At 41.6% G+C, this 16317-nt stretch overlaps 1 protein-coding gene across 1 annotated transcript; it reads right to left on the bottom strand.

Moving 5' to 3' along the window:
• Positions 1-11685: 11685 nt before the first annotated feature.
• On the bottom strand, positions 11686-16069 carry LOC124619937. The gene is made up of 2 exons (XM_047146586.1): positions 15963-16069; positions 11686-12141 (listed from the first exon to the last, which is right to left on the bottom strand). Exons 1-2 carry the CDS (start codon positions 16057-16059, stop codon positions 11936-11938), a joined length of 303 nt encoding a protein of 100 aa, XP_047002542.1. The 5' UTR covers positions 16060-16069; the 3' UTR covers positions 11686-11935.
• Between the last annotated feature and the right edge of the window lie 248 nt (positions 16070-16317).

The following is a 16317-nucleotide window of genomic DNA, read 5'->3' as shown; positions in this document are numbered from 1 at the left end:
TAACTGTAATTTTGCCAACATGGAGAAACGTATTCGATGAGTTTTAGCGTCATGTAAAATCTGCCAGAAAGCTAAATCAGACACGACTTTACATATTCCTCCATTACATCCCATTGTACCCATTAAATTGAGACATATGGCCGCTGTAGACATTTTTGGACCGATTCCAAGATCTAATGAAGATGTTTGTTACATCTTTGTCGCTGTTGAACTCACTTCGAAATTTGTTACCTTCACTCCGTTACACAAAGCTACCGCTAAATCTATTTCGAATGCATTTTTAAAACATTTTCTATTTCATTTAGGGCATGTATTGAAAGTAATTTCTGACAATGGACCACAATTTCGATCCGCGATATGGCCAGCTAGAAACATTTCTCTGATCTATATATCCAGGTATCACGCTTCTTCGAACCCTTCTGAACGATTGATGAAAGAAATCGGTAATCTATGTAGAATATACTGCCATAAAAGACATATTTATTGGGACACACACATACTCTCCTTCCAGGATGTAATGAACTCCATTACAAATGAATCTACTATGCTATCTCCGACTGTTATATTGAAAAATGTTGAACCACCCAACAACATTAAAGAATTAGTATCTTTGCCTACATCTTGTCGACCACGCCGCCATGAAATAATTGACATTGCCCTCAACAACATCAAACATGCCGCAGAGCGCCGCAGAAGACAGCAAAAACAGGTTTGTATACGCCGTGAATTTCACACAGGACAGAAGATATTAGTACATACACACTATTTATCCAACAGAGGAAAGAGTAGATGCAGTAAATTTGAACTTCTATACGCTGGTCCATATAGAATTCGCAGCATTCTTCACCCCAATGTAGTACATGTCGAAACGTTGAGAACCAGAAAAACCAAGGGCTATCACCATATTTCCAAAATTAAACCCTTCATTGAATGAACATACCTTATCATTTATCACACTGTACTGCCATATTCAGATATTTACATGACTACTTACTGACGATGATCATATTTTTCGTGACAAGCGCCTGGCAAGGTAAGGTTAGCATGTCGCTTTTCTTGTCGTTATACCTCAGACCGTGCACATTTTTCCAGATAAGCTTAAATGTTATATGACCATTTATGCACTTATATCTATGTGACTACTTACTGATGATGATCATATTTTTTCTTGGCAAGTGCCAGGCAAGGTAAGGTTAGCAGGTCGATTTTCTTGTCGTTATGTGTATCATACTGTGTACATTTTCCATTTTTTTATGTACATAAGATGGTTTTCCTATCGAAAGCAGAATTTTCTCTGTATGCACTATGAAATCTTTAAGATATAACAAACTTCAGTTGACTTTGACATTTTGCCTTATGATATCCCAATATTTTGACTATTCTACATTTTTTGCTACTACATTATGACATTGTGTACATTTCTGCACTTGAAAATTGTCTATGTTTTTGACCTAATATGTTTTCTGTCACGCTACGCTGTATGCTTAGTCATATCACTAGAAATAAGTTTTCATTTAATGGGTATATGATGCCAAATATTAATCTATATTCATCATTTTCAGAAAGCAATAACGTGTAAAAGAAATAAATTAAACAACCACAGTTATTTACTATGAAATGGAAATTTCACCATCGGAATGAAGGAAAGAAAATGCAACACCTTGTCATGAAGAGTAAATGGATCAGAATTAACAAAGATCACCAAAATATAGTATATGCACCATATGATAGCAACCTTGACTAATTAGTTTTCTTTCAGAGTATGACGCAGTTGTGGCAGACCGTCGAACAGAGCTATGTATGTTAATTTTAATGATGAAGTATGCTAGAAGTAAGAAACTTAGTAATATATGATGATGCTGATGAAAGATGCTGATAAATAAGATAATGAATAATCAACTATTGTTGCAGAGGATAATAAATGATGGTGTCTAGCTGTCTTCTTTTTGCAAATGAGGATAATGATGAAGTTTATGTAGTTATTTAAGTATTTGTTGTAGTTTTATTTGACAGTATGTCGTATATCGCGTAGTATAATGATTGAATGTTTTGGAAAGAGACAGCTAGAGTACATGTACGTTAAGCAGATGTGTCATTACCTGTTAATTAGAAGTTTACCACTTTTCATCATAATACACATTTCTTCTTTCAGCTCAATAATCCATTTGTATTTTTTCCAGGAAAAGTTTTTCATGACATTAAAATGATTTCTGAAATATGTCGTTATGTTATATGCTACAAGCACTTAGTTATTAAAGCTGTTCTAGTACTTGCATTTTTTTACCAGTTGTCTCTATCATTCATGAATGTGATCACATATACTCTACTTATTTGATAACCTTGCTACATCGAATGACGTTAATAATCCTTATTTCCAGCAATATGTCAGAAGCACATATTTTCATGCCCCAGTAATTGACTACTAAACCCAAAGCAATGCGTTGCTAGCACAGAAAAATATTACTAGTCCCAACTATTACCAGAATATTTTCATGCCCCAGTAATTGACTACTAAACCCAAAGCAATGCGTTGCTAGCACAAAAAAATATTACTAGTCCCAACTATTACCAGAATACAACTAAATAATGCCACCAGTTTAAGATACATTGCTAGTCCTAAATATAATGCAAATTTTTCTGAGGTATTTATTTCATTATGTCTATGTATTATTGGACTAAACACCTTGAGTATTAGGTCCAATGTCTTACATTTTAAATATGCCTTATAGCGCTTGCATGGTATCAAATACTCACTGCCAGCTTGTTGCTACACACAATAACTCCTGTTTTGAATAATGACTTCTATGTCATTTGTAATGCTTAATAATATTCTGTATTACTACATAAATGCTTTGTAACTGGCTAATGAGTGCCAATAATTACTGCAATGAAATGACTTCTGACTAATGTTTTGTAATACTACATATATGCTTTGTAACTGGCCAATGAGAGCCAATAATTATTACAATGAAATGACTTCTGACTAATGTTTTGTAATAATACATAAATGCTATGTAACTGGCCAATGAGCGCCAATAATTATTAAAATCGGATGATACACTAGTGTAGTTCTGAATGGACTAGCATAAGACTTAATGTATTCTTCACCTTCTGACCTAATTACCACCAATTACTGCGAAATCTGTATGGCCTGTCCATCCTCAGGGTCATGGAGTACTCTATTTGGGTTTTGCACTAATGCTGCATTGATGTAAGATTATGGATTCTACAAGAATGTGTTGTTGACATATCAAGCTGTCCACCACTCTGACCGATGGAAATGTCATTATGGTCATACTGTTTGGTGTACCTACTGTACTATCAAAAGGACAAATACAGTCTTAATACTACATTTCAGTGTCTTGGCCACACTGATAAATGCTTCAGGAAAAAGAACATCACGTTATCACACTTAGTGTTGTGCTTCTGTGAAAAGATATGGACTTTTGTGCAGCAATGTGTAAACCACTGTGATACGACCATGATGATATCCTTCCCATTCCTTTCCTAATTCTTGTTAAATTGACAAAGACTGATATAATGCATATTCACTTTACGTCATTTTTAATATGTTCTGTACTTAAATTATTTATCAATAATGCTACCAGTTTAAGATATATTGCTAGACCTAAATATAATGCAAATTTTTCTGATGTATTTATTCCATTATGTCTATGTATTATTGGACTAAACACCTTGAGTACTAGGTCCAATGTCTTACATTTTAAATATACCTTATATCTCTTGCATGATATCAAATATACTCACTGCCAGCTTGTTGCTACACACAATAATTCCTGTTTTGAATAATGACTTCTATGTCATTTGTAATGCTTAATAATGTTCTGTAATACTACATAAATGCTTTGTAACTGGCCAATGAGTACCAATAATTACTGCAATGAAATGAATTATAACTAATTATATATATATATATATATATATATATATATATATATATATATATATATATATATATATACAGGGCGAGTCAAAAGTCCTTGGACACCTTCATAAGTTGGAAGATTAAAGGGAAAATAGAAATGTGATGATGGCAACATAGGTTTGACGTTCGTTGGAGTGAATGTCATTCATGGCAGCTATCTTGAAATCCGCGAATTTGGATTCAAGTCATTTTTTTTAATGGGAAATGGGGTGTATGACACATCAAATAACACTCGCTTGAGCTCTGGAAATGAGTGGTGTAATTTGTTTTAGTATATCTTGTACAGTTTAGAAGATATTAATGTGGTTGCAGCGACTACAGTTGTGCATTGCACGGGATGGATAATATATGGAACATGTGTTGTAGCAGTCGGTATGAAGGTAATTTCCCAACTTTGAACTTTAATAATCTCTAAACTATACAAGATGGACAAAAACAAATTACACCACTAAATTCCATAGCTCAAGCCCCTACACTGGGCGAGTCAAAAGTCCTTGAAAATATAGAAAAATTTGTTGCTCATGGCAAGTCAGACTGACTCACCATCGCTGCCAAATTTTTACCCCCAGTAGAGGGTTATGCAAGAGGTCCATGACCAAGGAATTTATTGCTAGCGCGCTCGAGCAGATGTAACTTCAATGGATTGCTGACGCGCTGCCTGCGATATGTAAGCTACAATAGAATCGCAGACCAGAGAGTAGTGTCGGCAGCAGGAGTAGTAGTAGTAGTAGTAGTAGCTCGCAGTCGGGCGGTTGGAGCAGGTCGCTCGTAGAGAGCAGTTGTCGAGTTGTATAGGTCACAGAGAACAGTTGTCGAGTTGTATAACTCACAGAGAGCACTTGTGTCCTGGAGTTCGGACATTGCAATCCAGTAGTGGTGTATTGTAACTCGAGAAGAGCAATAGAGTTATGGAATTACCAAGGCCGGTCGTGGAGAACGATGGCGTTGCCTGAGCGATGTAGGACAAGGTAAAAGCAAAATACTATTGTTCTTTATTGCTGTTATATCAAAGTCCCATGAAAATGTTTTCAAAAATCTTTCAATAATAACCTTTCTAATAAAGATAACTTCAGATGTCTGCGAGCCATGTAACTGAGGCGGGACTTGGGGACTAGCCCAGTATTCACTTAGCGGGATGTGAAAAACCGCCTAAAAACCACATCCTGGCTGGCTGGGACACCGACCCTTGTTGTTAATCCGCCAGACGGATTCGATCTGGGGCCGGGCACCTATCCGAATCCAGGAAGCAGCGCATTAGCGCCCTCGGCTAACCTGGCGGGTACTGGACAGCTTCACTTTAACAATTGTAATGCTGCATGCTTTGAAAAGGTAATTTTTACGCTGTCTAAGGCAGCGAGAGAGACTGAGGAAGCGATGGACTTCTTGCAGGTCGGGATTAGCTCAGAGTTTTTTCTCACTGGCAAAAGGGCAGACTTTTGTAGCGCAATCCGTCCTGTGGAGTGGCCCAGCAATTGTCAAAGAATTCTTCGCATGCAGAACGCCAAGCACTTTCCTGCCACTGTTGCCAGGAAGGCCTGTGACTGGCTAAGACCTTTGGGTGGACGTTGCTTTAAACTGTTCGAGAAGGTTCTAGAACATTTTGTATGAACTGCTCAGGGATGTCCAGTGGTTTCATGTCTAGAAAGAGTCGAAAGTTCACATTAGTGAACCGAGGTTTGTTAATGTGAAGACAGAATGTGTCGATAGACTCTCTGGTGCGTGTCCACCTGACACGCATGCTCGAGAGGATATAATTTGTTTGAGACATTGCAGACAAAGCATCCGGTGATCGTTCCCAAACTTAGTCTGAGAAAGTACGATTTGGAACGTACGTTTGAGGAAGGAAGTGGTGCTTCTCTTTGGAGTTTAGTGCTCACTTATGACCGCACACTTGAGTCAAGTGTCCGCTCCTCACAAGTGTGCAAGCGGATTGTCCTCACTCGTGAGTGAACTCTGTACTTGAGTGACTTCACATGTGGACGCGACCACACGTCTCTGTGGAGTGACTTCACATCATACTTCATCTCCATGACGACTGCAGCCTTCCACAAAGCGATGTGGCAGACGCGCTCTTCACTCGACTGTTGATGGTATACGTGTCACGAATTGAGAAATAGGGAACCATAACGATACATGTGTTCAGTTCCACTAGGTTGTGCTCTGACGTCTCTGTTAACAGCGCCAGTCAGGGTGGATGTTTCTACAAACAAAAAAGCCAGATAGTATCAACCATTTAACAGTTCCTGACGCGCAAACTGGGGGCGCGATTTCTCCGTAGATGATAGGTCATACGCCAATCTTAAACTTAGTCTGACAACTAGAACGAACTGAATGTTGTAATTGTGCAGATTCAGTTTCGCAGTTTCCTTGACTTTTTGTAATAAATAGCTGGATAGCATCCTACCATTCTCATTTAACCAGGATCAGTGTTTATCTCACTGACCCTGAATAGGTTATTTAAGAACATTAATCAGTTAGGATCAGTTAAATAATTTGTGTCCAACGTCTAAAGACAGTCAAGCATAGCAGGCATGGTCAGAGTGCAACTTATTAAAATTTCGACTCACCCCAGTCTTACATCAATTGTTTTGTTGATGGGAATTGAGCCTCCTCTGCCAAGCGATTTTTCTTTTAGAAGAACTTTTGAAGCAGTTTTACGAGTGGTTTTAACAGCTACTATGAGATTACTACCTGGTTTCATACACTACAGACTAGTTTTTTTTTGTTACACTCATCATTACATTCTCTGCATTCTTCTTCTTCTCATTCCTCTTCCTCATCATTTCCATTTTAACTTCAGCTTTCATTACATAAGTCACTTCAAAGGAGGGTAATTTTTTCGCTGAGCTTAGCGTCTTTTGCCTACACTCTATACCACACTTTTTCACCCAGAATCTGATCTGCTTGATGTCTGTCTGACAAACTGTCTGGGTTCATTGCATAAGCGATATCATGTTTCTTCCATGCTGAATCTAAAGGATTAGCTCCAACATCACCACCGTTTAATCATTCCATCTACTTCATTCCTGGCAGAAGTATCAGCAGCAGATCATATGACGTTATATGGGTGAATTGTTAATAACATGATTAGTAGAGATCCACTTTCTTCTCCCTCTTCTCTTTGTTCACTGCTCGAATTCCACTGCACAGTTGATGTACTAGAATATAGACAACGCTCTTATGTATTAGTTACCGTGAGGCACAAGAATCCTTAGTAAGAAGGAAAGCGTGCTCTGTAGTAAGCTGTATTTTGATTTTTATTAGCTGTGCTATCAGCCGATTTCGACAGTTACATCATTATCAAGCAAATTGTTCTGCAGACATTTCTTATTAAACTGAATGTCTTCATTTTGCATCTGTGTAGGGTCACAGCCACCAGAAATGCCAACATGAAATGTGGAAATAATATAATCGGCCAAGAAGGTGGCCTTACCGGTTCTGAACGCCAAGTTACTTTTGAAGTTATGATAAGTATAAATCTACTTGTTACATTGAAGTAATTGTGTTTCGATTTAACAAACTGGTTGATTGTTACATTATGGATATATTATTGATATTACGTACATTTTGTTCACAAAACAGAGATACAGCTGTCAAAATTTGATTAACTGGTGGAGATATGTTAAATATTTACTCAAATGGTAACCACCTACTGTTTAGGCTTACAGAAACATATTTTAAAAATCGTTGAAGATGAAGTAGAATAGATATTAAATTCATATGTCTGCGCTGTGTATGACTGAACAAAAGGTGACTCCGTTTCAGTACAACAAACTGGTTGATTGTTACATTAAGAACACTAGAGCATTTTTGTAGCATGAACAAATGTAAAAAGGTGTGAAAAGGTAAAAAGGTCTGAAAAATGTAAAACATTGAATATAAAAACAATTTACAATTTAAACTCTGAATATTCCTTGTTGTAGCTAGAGTGTATGTAAATGTGTACAGTTAAACGAGTGTGCATCTAACTTTCTTTGGAATATAATCAGTTCTATAATAAATTTTGTATCCAGAGTAGTTTTTGTTTGGGTTTTTCTTTGCCATTCCTCTGTAAGACATTACAAAGACAGAGCTGAAGTTTCCTGATAATTAGGCAGCACAGTATTTGACGTAAACAGAGAGATGTGAACTATACCGATGATAAGGCGGAACAGCATTTGGCATAAACATTAGTAGAGGATGAAAACAGAGACAGATGAAATTTGCTGGTATGGCACTATAGTATTTGACATAAATAATAAGTGCGAAAAGAAGTAAAGCATAAAAAAAAGAAATTTGCTGATGAGGCTACCGTATTTGACATCAATGTGTGTATGTGTTTGTGAATGGTTGGGTGCACTTTAGAAATTTTTGATAAACAATCGTGGCGCTCAGTTGAGGCGAAGAAGCTTCTGGAAAAAACTGTAGTATAAATGTATACTTCCAAACAAAAACAAAATTATCTTGCATGTGCGCGTGTGTGTGTGTCCAACAAAAACAAAATTATCTTGTGTGTGTGTGTGTGTGTGTGTGTGTGTGTGTGTGTGTGTGTGTCTGTGTGTGTGTGTGTGTGTGTGTGTGTATGAGAGAGAGAGAGAGAGAGAGAGACGCTGCCAATTTATGCTATTCAGGTGTAAGTTACACCATTTTCTGAAGACAATGCAACAACGTCAGTGTATTTTGATACTTGTGTGTATGGCCTAGATAGATGGCTACATGGTACTTGGCTTTTTCATTTTAATGACCACTAAAATACTAAGCAGTGATTAAGTGCCTCGTGCCTCATATAAACACTACATTGTGAGTGACCAGAGAAGAGAGGATAGTCAGAGGGGAGAGGCAGAAGGCAAGAAGAGAAGAAGTATGCAGCTTGTCATGTGATGATGATGATGACGTCAACACAGATAAATGGGTTGTAAACAAAGTTAGATGAATGGGGTTAGTAAAGTTAGACAAATAAGGTGTGCCTTTCTCACAAATGTAAGCAAAGTTGGCAAGCATGCCGTAAACAAAGTGGGCTGAGTAGTTAGTGCATATACCACTGGCATTACACAACGTGAGACCGTCATGCCAATAAATGTGGAAAAAAATGCTGACCAGGGTAAGAGACTGACACGCTCTGCAACAAGGTACGTGAGAAGAGCATGGGCAGTATGTGGTCTTGCGTCTAAAATATAACAGATGCTTACTGTACTAACGGCTACGTGAACCAGAGATGATCATATGGTGCACCCAGTTGTACCCCACAACCTAACATCAGCTGCTGAATCCTTATGACGATGGTGAATGTGGTCATTAACCTTTGGAGCCTTCACACATGAATACGCCCATTGTGATGCTGCACGGAGACCTGGTATTCGTCTCAAAAATCTGCTTGTTGTCATTCCTGCATTCAGTGTCTTCGCTTGATGCATCACTGTCAGTTCACCTCTCAGATGTTGTGTCAAGATAGGGCACACCAATGACGAGCAATACTGGCAGTCCCCGATGCTCCAGGTGTCATCACACTGCCTGCGTAGCTAGTTGTCTTGCTGAAAACAAGCTCATTTCCTGAAGCATGTTACGTGATGTGAGTGTATGATTCCACATGGAGGACCGAGCAGTAGGTCTGGGCTCTTGAGCGAAAGTTGTATATGGTCTCTGAGATTCTGTGTAGTGTTCAATAATTCACTCCTTAACCAATGAAATCCATATTAGAATGAAAATCGTGGGATATGAACACCAATGTTCGAGAATGACAAACAGCAAGCTTGCGAGGCCACGGACTTGCTGCTGTAGAATTCCTTACCACTCTTGCTGGTGGATGTTCCTGCTTCATACACGAGGCTCAACACAACAAGCAACATCCACACATCAAAAAAAGTTTTGCATCACCCCGGTTCCCAGAACTTCTGAAAATAGACGTTGACCGTAGATATTGTATCACAGACACAGATGTAAACAACCATGCATAAGCAGCGTTTATTACACAGAGGGGGTCAGACAGCCGATCAGTTCCAGTCATTCCACGAGGAAGGAGGAACACGGCTCGTGTTGTCTGTAGTTCGACCTTAGACGGTCAATACAGAGCAGTTCAGTGCGGTACAGATGGCCCCAACAACATACCCAGGATTGGCATCACGTTCTCGTAACCGATGAGTGTCGCATATGCCTTCAACCAGACAACCGTCGGAGACATGTTTGGACGTAACCAGGTCAGGCTGAACGCCTTAGACACACTGTCCAGCGAGTGCAGCAAGGTAGAGGTTCCCTGCTGTTTTTGGACGGCATTATGTGGGGCCAGCGCACGCCGCTGGTGGTCACGGAAGGTGCCGTAACGGCTCTACGATACGTGAATGCCATCCTCCGACCGATAGTGCAATCATTTTTTTTTCGTCATCAGTCTACTGACTGGTTTGATGCGGCCCGCCACGAATTCCTTTCCTGTGCCAACCTCTTCATCTCAGAGTAGCACTTACAACCTACATCCTCAATTATTTGCTTGACGTATTCCAATCTCTGTCTTCCTCTACAGTTTTTGCCCTCTACAGCTCCCTCTAGTACCATCGAAGTCATTCCCTCACGTCTTAGCAGATGTCCTATCATCCTGTCCCTTTTCGTTATCAGTGTTTTCCACATATTCCTTTCCTCTCCGATTCTGCGTAGAACCTCCTCATTCCTTACCTTATCAGTCCACCTAATTTTCAACATTCGTCTATAGCACCACATCTCAAATGCTTCGATTCTCTTCTGTTCCGGTTTTCCCACAGTCCATGTTTCACTATCATACAATGCTGTACTCCAGACGTACATCCTCAGAAATTTCTTCCTCAAATTAAGGCCGGTATTTGATATTAGTAGACTTCTCTTGGCCAGAAATGCCTTTGTGCCACAGCGAGTCTGCTTTTGATATCCTCCTTGCTCCGTGCGTCATTGGTTATTTTACTGCCTAGGTGCAATCATATCGGCAGCATATTGGCGAGGCATTCGTCTTTATGGGCGACAGTTGGCGCCCCCATCGTGCACATCTTGTGAATGACTTCCTTCAGGATAACGACATTGCTCGGCTAGACTGGCCTGCATGTTCTCTAGACATGAAGCGTACCGAACATGCCTTGAATAGACTGAAAAGGGCGGTTTATGGACGACGTGACCCACCAACCACTCTGAGGGATCTACGCCGAATCGCCGTTGAGGAGTGGGTCAATCTGGACCGACAGTGCCTTGATGAACTTGTGTTTAGTATGCCACGACGAATACAGGCATGGATCAATGCAAGAGGACGTGCTACTGCGTATTAGAGGTACCGGTGTGTACAGCAATCTGGACCACCACCTCTGAAGGTCTCGCTGTGTAGTGGTACAACATGCAATGTGTGGTTTTCGTGAGCAATAACAAGGGCGGAAATGATGTTTATGTAGATCTCTATTCCAATTTTCTGTACAGGTTCCGGAACTCTCGGAACCGAGGTGATGCAAAACTATTTTTGATTTGTTTATAATTATGGCTTCTGAGTGAGAAACCCACTGCATAATCCTTAACTATATAGTACATGTGGATAATGTTACACCTACCTACTTTGCGTTGTCACACTGACACGAAAATTATTTGCATATCTGGCAATGCAAATTTGACATTTATTGCACGCCACATTCATTGTAGTGCAATTTTCATGACCAGTCGTGCAATAATTAGAAATAAACATCAAAGACAGTATCATTACCATTTTTATATTCATTTAATTTACTGACATGCAGTATAACAATGATATATCATTATTGTGGATCTTTGGAACTTGAAGTACATTTTTGTCTATGGGAGGAAGGGTGAGTGGGCTCTAAGTCTTTGGATACGTCTAACTGAGGATAAGTGGAACTGTTGGCTAAATAATACGAGTGCAGTGTGTTTCGTCGTAACCAAACACAGACGGAGTTGTGTGAACTGTGTCAGGCAGTACCATTAGTACCGTTACTGACACGTACGTCACTGAGGAGGGGGCAGCGGCGCGTCGCTCTTGCTCCAGCTCTCGCTTCAGATGGTCTGTGGGTCTGGAGCCTCGACCACGGGCTGGTTGGCGCAGCCGCAGGCGGGCGTGGGTCCAGAGTACTCGCAGCCCAGCGAGCCGGGGAAGCCCTGCGACCTGCACAGCACCTCGCAGCCGAAGTCGGGGATTCCCAGCTCGCGGCTGAGGCGCGCGCACACGGGCACGCCCTGCACGCAGCAGTCCGTCAGCGGGTCTGCCACCACAAAAAAAAAAAACACGACTCAGCCCTTCTCCACGTCATGCTGGCTATTGTCAGGTTGTCTGTGTACTCTCCTTTTCGAATACACTGACGAAACAAATGAACTATTCAGTGTCAAGCATACAAACATAATGCTCGAAAAAGGAATTCAAAACAAATATTAAAAACTCCTACTTCGAAATAGGCTCAAAATGGTTCAAATGGCTCTGAGCACTATGGGACTTTACAGCTGAGGTCATCAGTCCCTTAGATTTAGAACTACTTAAACCTAACTAACCTAAGGACAACACACACATCCATGCCCGAGGCAGGATTCGAACCTGCGACCGTAACAGCAGCGCGGTTCGGGACTGAAGCGCCTAGAACCGCTCGGTCACAGCGGCCGGCGAAATAGGTTCCGTACCCCATACTAATTACATCTGCTTCTGCGCACGAACGTATGAGCTTCTCGCATTTATTCAAAACTTCTTATCGTCATTCGAATGTTTGAATGATGCCATCTGTAACCAGCTGACGATATCATTACATTTATTATCGCTAAGTCTGCTTCACGGTATGCACCCGACACCACAAACGTTTGTGTTTATTTGAAGATGTAATTTTGGCATTATGCAGATACATTCCGAGACTAGAAAACGATGTATCACCAAAGAGTCATCTCAATGGCATGAAAATCGCTGTACATGTACTGACAAACAAATGATTATAAGAGATTTATTCAGGAGAACGAGCTTCACAAATTGAATAAGTCAGTAACACGCTGGTCTACCCCTGGCCTTTATACAACCAGTTATTCTTCTTGTTAGTCGTTGATGGAGTTTTTCTATGTCCTTTTGTGAGATATCGTGCAAAATTCTGTAAACTGGCACGTTAGATCGTCAAAACCCCCAGATGGTTGGAGGGCCCTGCCTATAATGCTCTAAACATACCCGATTGGAAGAGAACCAGCGAGCGCGCTTGCCAAGGTAGGGTTTGACAAGCGCGGGGACAAGCAGTAAAAACTCTCGCCGTGTGTGGGCAGGCATTCATTATCATGCTGAAATGTATGCCGAGGATGGCTTGCCATGAAGGGCGACAGAATGGGGCGTAGAATATCGTCGAAGTATCGCTGTGCTGTAGCTGTGCCGTGGATATCAGCCAAAGGGCTGCTGCTATGAAATGAGACGACAGTCCAGACCACCACTCCTGTTGTCGGGCCGTATGGCGGGCGACAGTCACGTTGGGATCCCACAGCCGCCTCCAGATGCATCTTCGGGACTCAGTTCAAAGCTGCTCATTTAGAATTAACAGGAAGTTTGCTTTCAGATCTCTTTTAGCCTGTCATAACCTTTGCTGAAATCGCGGTGCGTAGGCTAAAAAAACCATCCAAATAGCTGATGATGCATCTTTTTTTCATTTGAGTAAGTTTCTCGTTTCCAGTTTCGACTTGTATAGGCAGCACACCAATAAAGAGAACGACAAGGCACCTTTGCACTTCGCATAGCAGGTCATAGAAGGCCGCAAAACGTCGCGTGTGGAGCGCAGCTGGAGTATCGTCAGGGACTACCTTCAACATAGCTCACGTATTTTCTCGAGAATGGGCAGAGGTATTGCTCTCCTTCGAGCGATGAAAAACAATTTCGATAGGTTAGCTATATTTCCTACTAGGGATCTATAATGTACAGTTCACCAAACGTAAACTGCCTAGCGACTGCACTCTCCATCGCAAACTTTTCAAAATATACCCGGTGGTTTATTTACTTGCAAAGAATCACAATAACAATGGACAATACCAAAAAGATTTTTTTTCCGAATAGTTGCCTCAAGATCGAATGAGAAATGAGAAAGACTGCATACCGTAGGAATCTAAAACAGTGACTTTTAATTTTTTACGTGGTTCAAAATGGTTCAAATGGCTCTGACCACTATGGGACTTAACATCTACGGTCATCAGTCCCCTAGAACTTAGAACTACTTAAACCTAAGTAACCAAAGGACATCACACAACACCTAGTCATCACGAGGCAGAGAAAATCCCTGACCCCGCCGGGAATCGAACCCGGGAACCCGGGCGCGGGAAGCGAGAACGCTACCGCACGACCACGAGCTGCGGACTTTAACGTGGAAAGTAAATATTTTACTGAGAAATTAACTACGCAGACGGATGTACTTTTGCTTCACCTACGTAAAACATATTTTTAGTTACAACGGGTGATTTGAAATTTCCCTTGATACGTATCGCACATTGCGTGGAGCGACAGGCACTCCGTATTAGCCGGTCGGAGTGGCCAAGCGGTTCTAGGCACTTCAGTCTGGAACCGCGCGACCGTTACGGTCGCAGGTTCGAATCCTGCCTCGGGCATGGATGTGTGTGATGTCCTTAGGTTAGTTACGTTTAAGTAGTTCTAAGTTCTAGGGTACTGGTGACCTCAGAAGTTGAGTCCCATAGTGCTCAGAGCCATTTGATTTGAACTCCGTATTGCACCGTACGATACGACAGAGATAGTGTCGATGCCATATAGGTTCAAAAATGGCTCAAATGGCTCCAAGCACTATGGGACTTAACTTCTGAGGTCATCAGTCCCCTAGAACTTAGAACTACTTAAACCTAACTAACCTAAGGACATCACAAACATCCATGCCCGAGGCACGATTCGAACCTGCGACCGCAGCAGCAGCGCAGTTCCGGACTGAAGCGCCTATAACCGCTCGGCCACAGCGGCCGGCGATGTCGTATCTCCGTCGTGCAGTGCGAACCAGTTAAGTCGCTTCAACTGCGTATCTGCGCGCTCCATCAATGCGAGCAGCTTTTTCGTCGTACAGTGAGTCGCATGGCGTATCGTGTCGCACGTGGCATCGCCTCGGTGTGAACCGCTCTTAACATGTTGTTCAGATATCGTGACTGCAACCGTGCCATACGCAACATTCGGAAGTCACACACGGCACATCTACAAATGAGACTCATCTCACTGTGACTTTTGCTGACATTGCGTATTACTTTAAAAGGACTGTTCACAATGTTTTATTTCCATATGCTAATTACTTTAGGAGTGGCACTAAAATTCAGGGTTAGTGACGTGGCTCGGAGACATGCCCCGTGGGCAGGACGTTTATAAATGGGCACTTGGCCGGGAATTTGCCAAAAGCAATTTTAAATGCTCAAAACGTGGTCATTTATAAAAAAAGTACTTTTTAAAGTTTTTGCTGCTAGAATGTGTAATTAACCAATTAAAATAAAGGATGGGACAATACTCCCGATATTAAAAGTTACCAAATGTTTTCACTTAAGCCTACGTATATCACTCATTGCATTTATTACTAAGACCGAAAGGAAAGAAGAGTGATGCATTTCATTTCTAGTGGCACTCCAACTTGCTGTACCGAGGACCGGTGCGTGTTACTGACAGGTGCTTATCGTTTATAATGTCCTTTTTCTTTTTACCAGCTCTGTTCTTCTCTCTCCCCCCTCCCCTCCCCTCTCTCTCTCTCTCTCTCACACACACACACACACACACACACACACACACACACACACAGATACACACACCGGATTGGACAGCTGTGTAAGCTGTGTAGTGGTAAGTGATTCCTAGAGAGGCGGCAATTGCTGGAGTCGTGGGATCGGAGTGGGCACATGAGACATCCCTAATTAAAATAATTATGGATAAACCATTTTGCTGTAATTCCACTTATCTTCTAGTTATATTCAGGAGAATCGGAGGCAGAATCGGAAGTTCATGTTTCTTCAACTTATGAAGATCAAGAAATTGACAAACCAGTGAGAAGATTCAAAAGTAATTAAAAAGAGATAGTGAGCAGTGGGATGTTTGGCTCACCTGGTCTGGGATTTGGCCGGTAGTCAGCGGAGACCTGCGCTGGAGGCGTCATCAGGACAAGGCCGGCGACCAATAGGAGGGCTCGGTGGGGCTGCATGTCTGGGCGCTTCCTGAGCACTGACTGCCGGCTGACGGCGCCGCCGCGGCTTATATGCAGCGTGAGTAAGGGACGCCGCCGCCACCGCGGCTGCCTATCTGCCCCCTCCCACCCGACTGCTTTCGGATAACACCTATCACTAGTAAAGGCACTCATTTCTAGATTATTAACAAACTTTCCCTCGTGCCATGAATTAAAAATTTGCCTGCGGCGACGTTTCCGCCATCGCTGATAATCCGTCACGTAACTATCGCGTCA

Source organism: Schistocerca americana, chromosome 6, assembly GCF_021461395.2.
Source record: "Schistocerca americana isolate TAMUIC-IGC-003095 chromosome 6, iqSchAmer2.1, whole genome shotgun sequence".
Lineage (NCBI taxonomy): Eukaryota > Metazoa > Arthropoda > Insecta > Orthoptera > Acrididae > Schistocerca > Schistocerca americana.
Note: the sequence above shows the minus strand (reverse complement) of the source record. Positions and strands in the feature narration are given on the sequence as shown.

What these genes read in the sequence shown, in the direction of transcription:
- LOC124619937 (XM_047146586.1), bottom strand. Translation starts at nt 16,059, where the DNA reads ATGCAGCCCCACCGAGCCCTCCTATTGGTCGCCGGCCTTGTCCTGATG. An exon ending in CCGGCCAAATCCCAGACCAG is followed by an intron (nt 12,142 to 15,962) that starts GTGAGCCAAACA and finishes TTGTGGTGGCAG; the next exon opens with ACCCGCTGACGGACTGCTGC.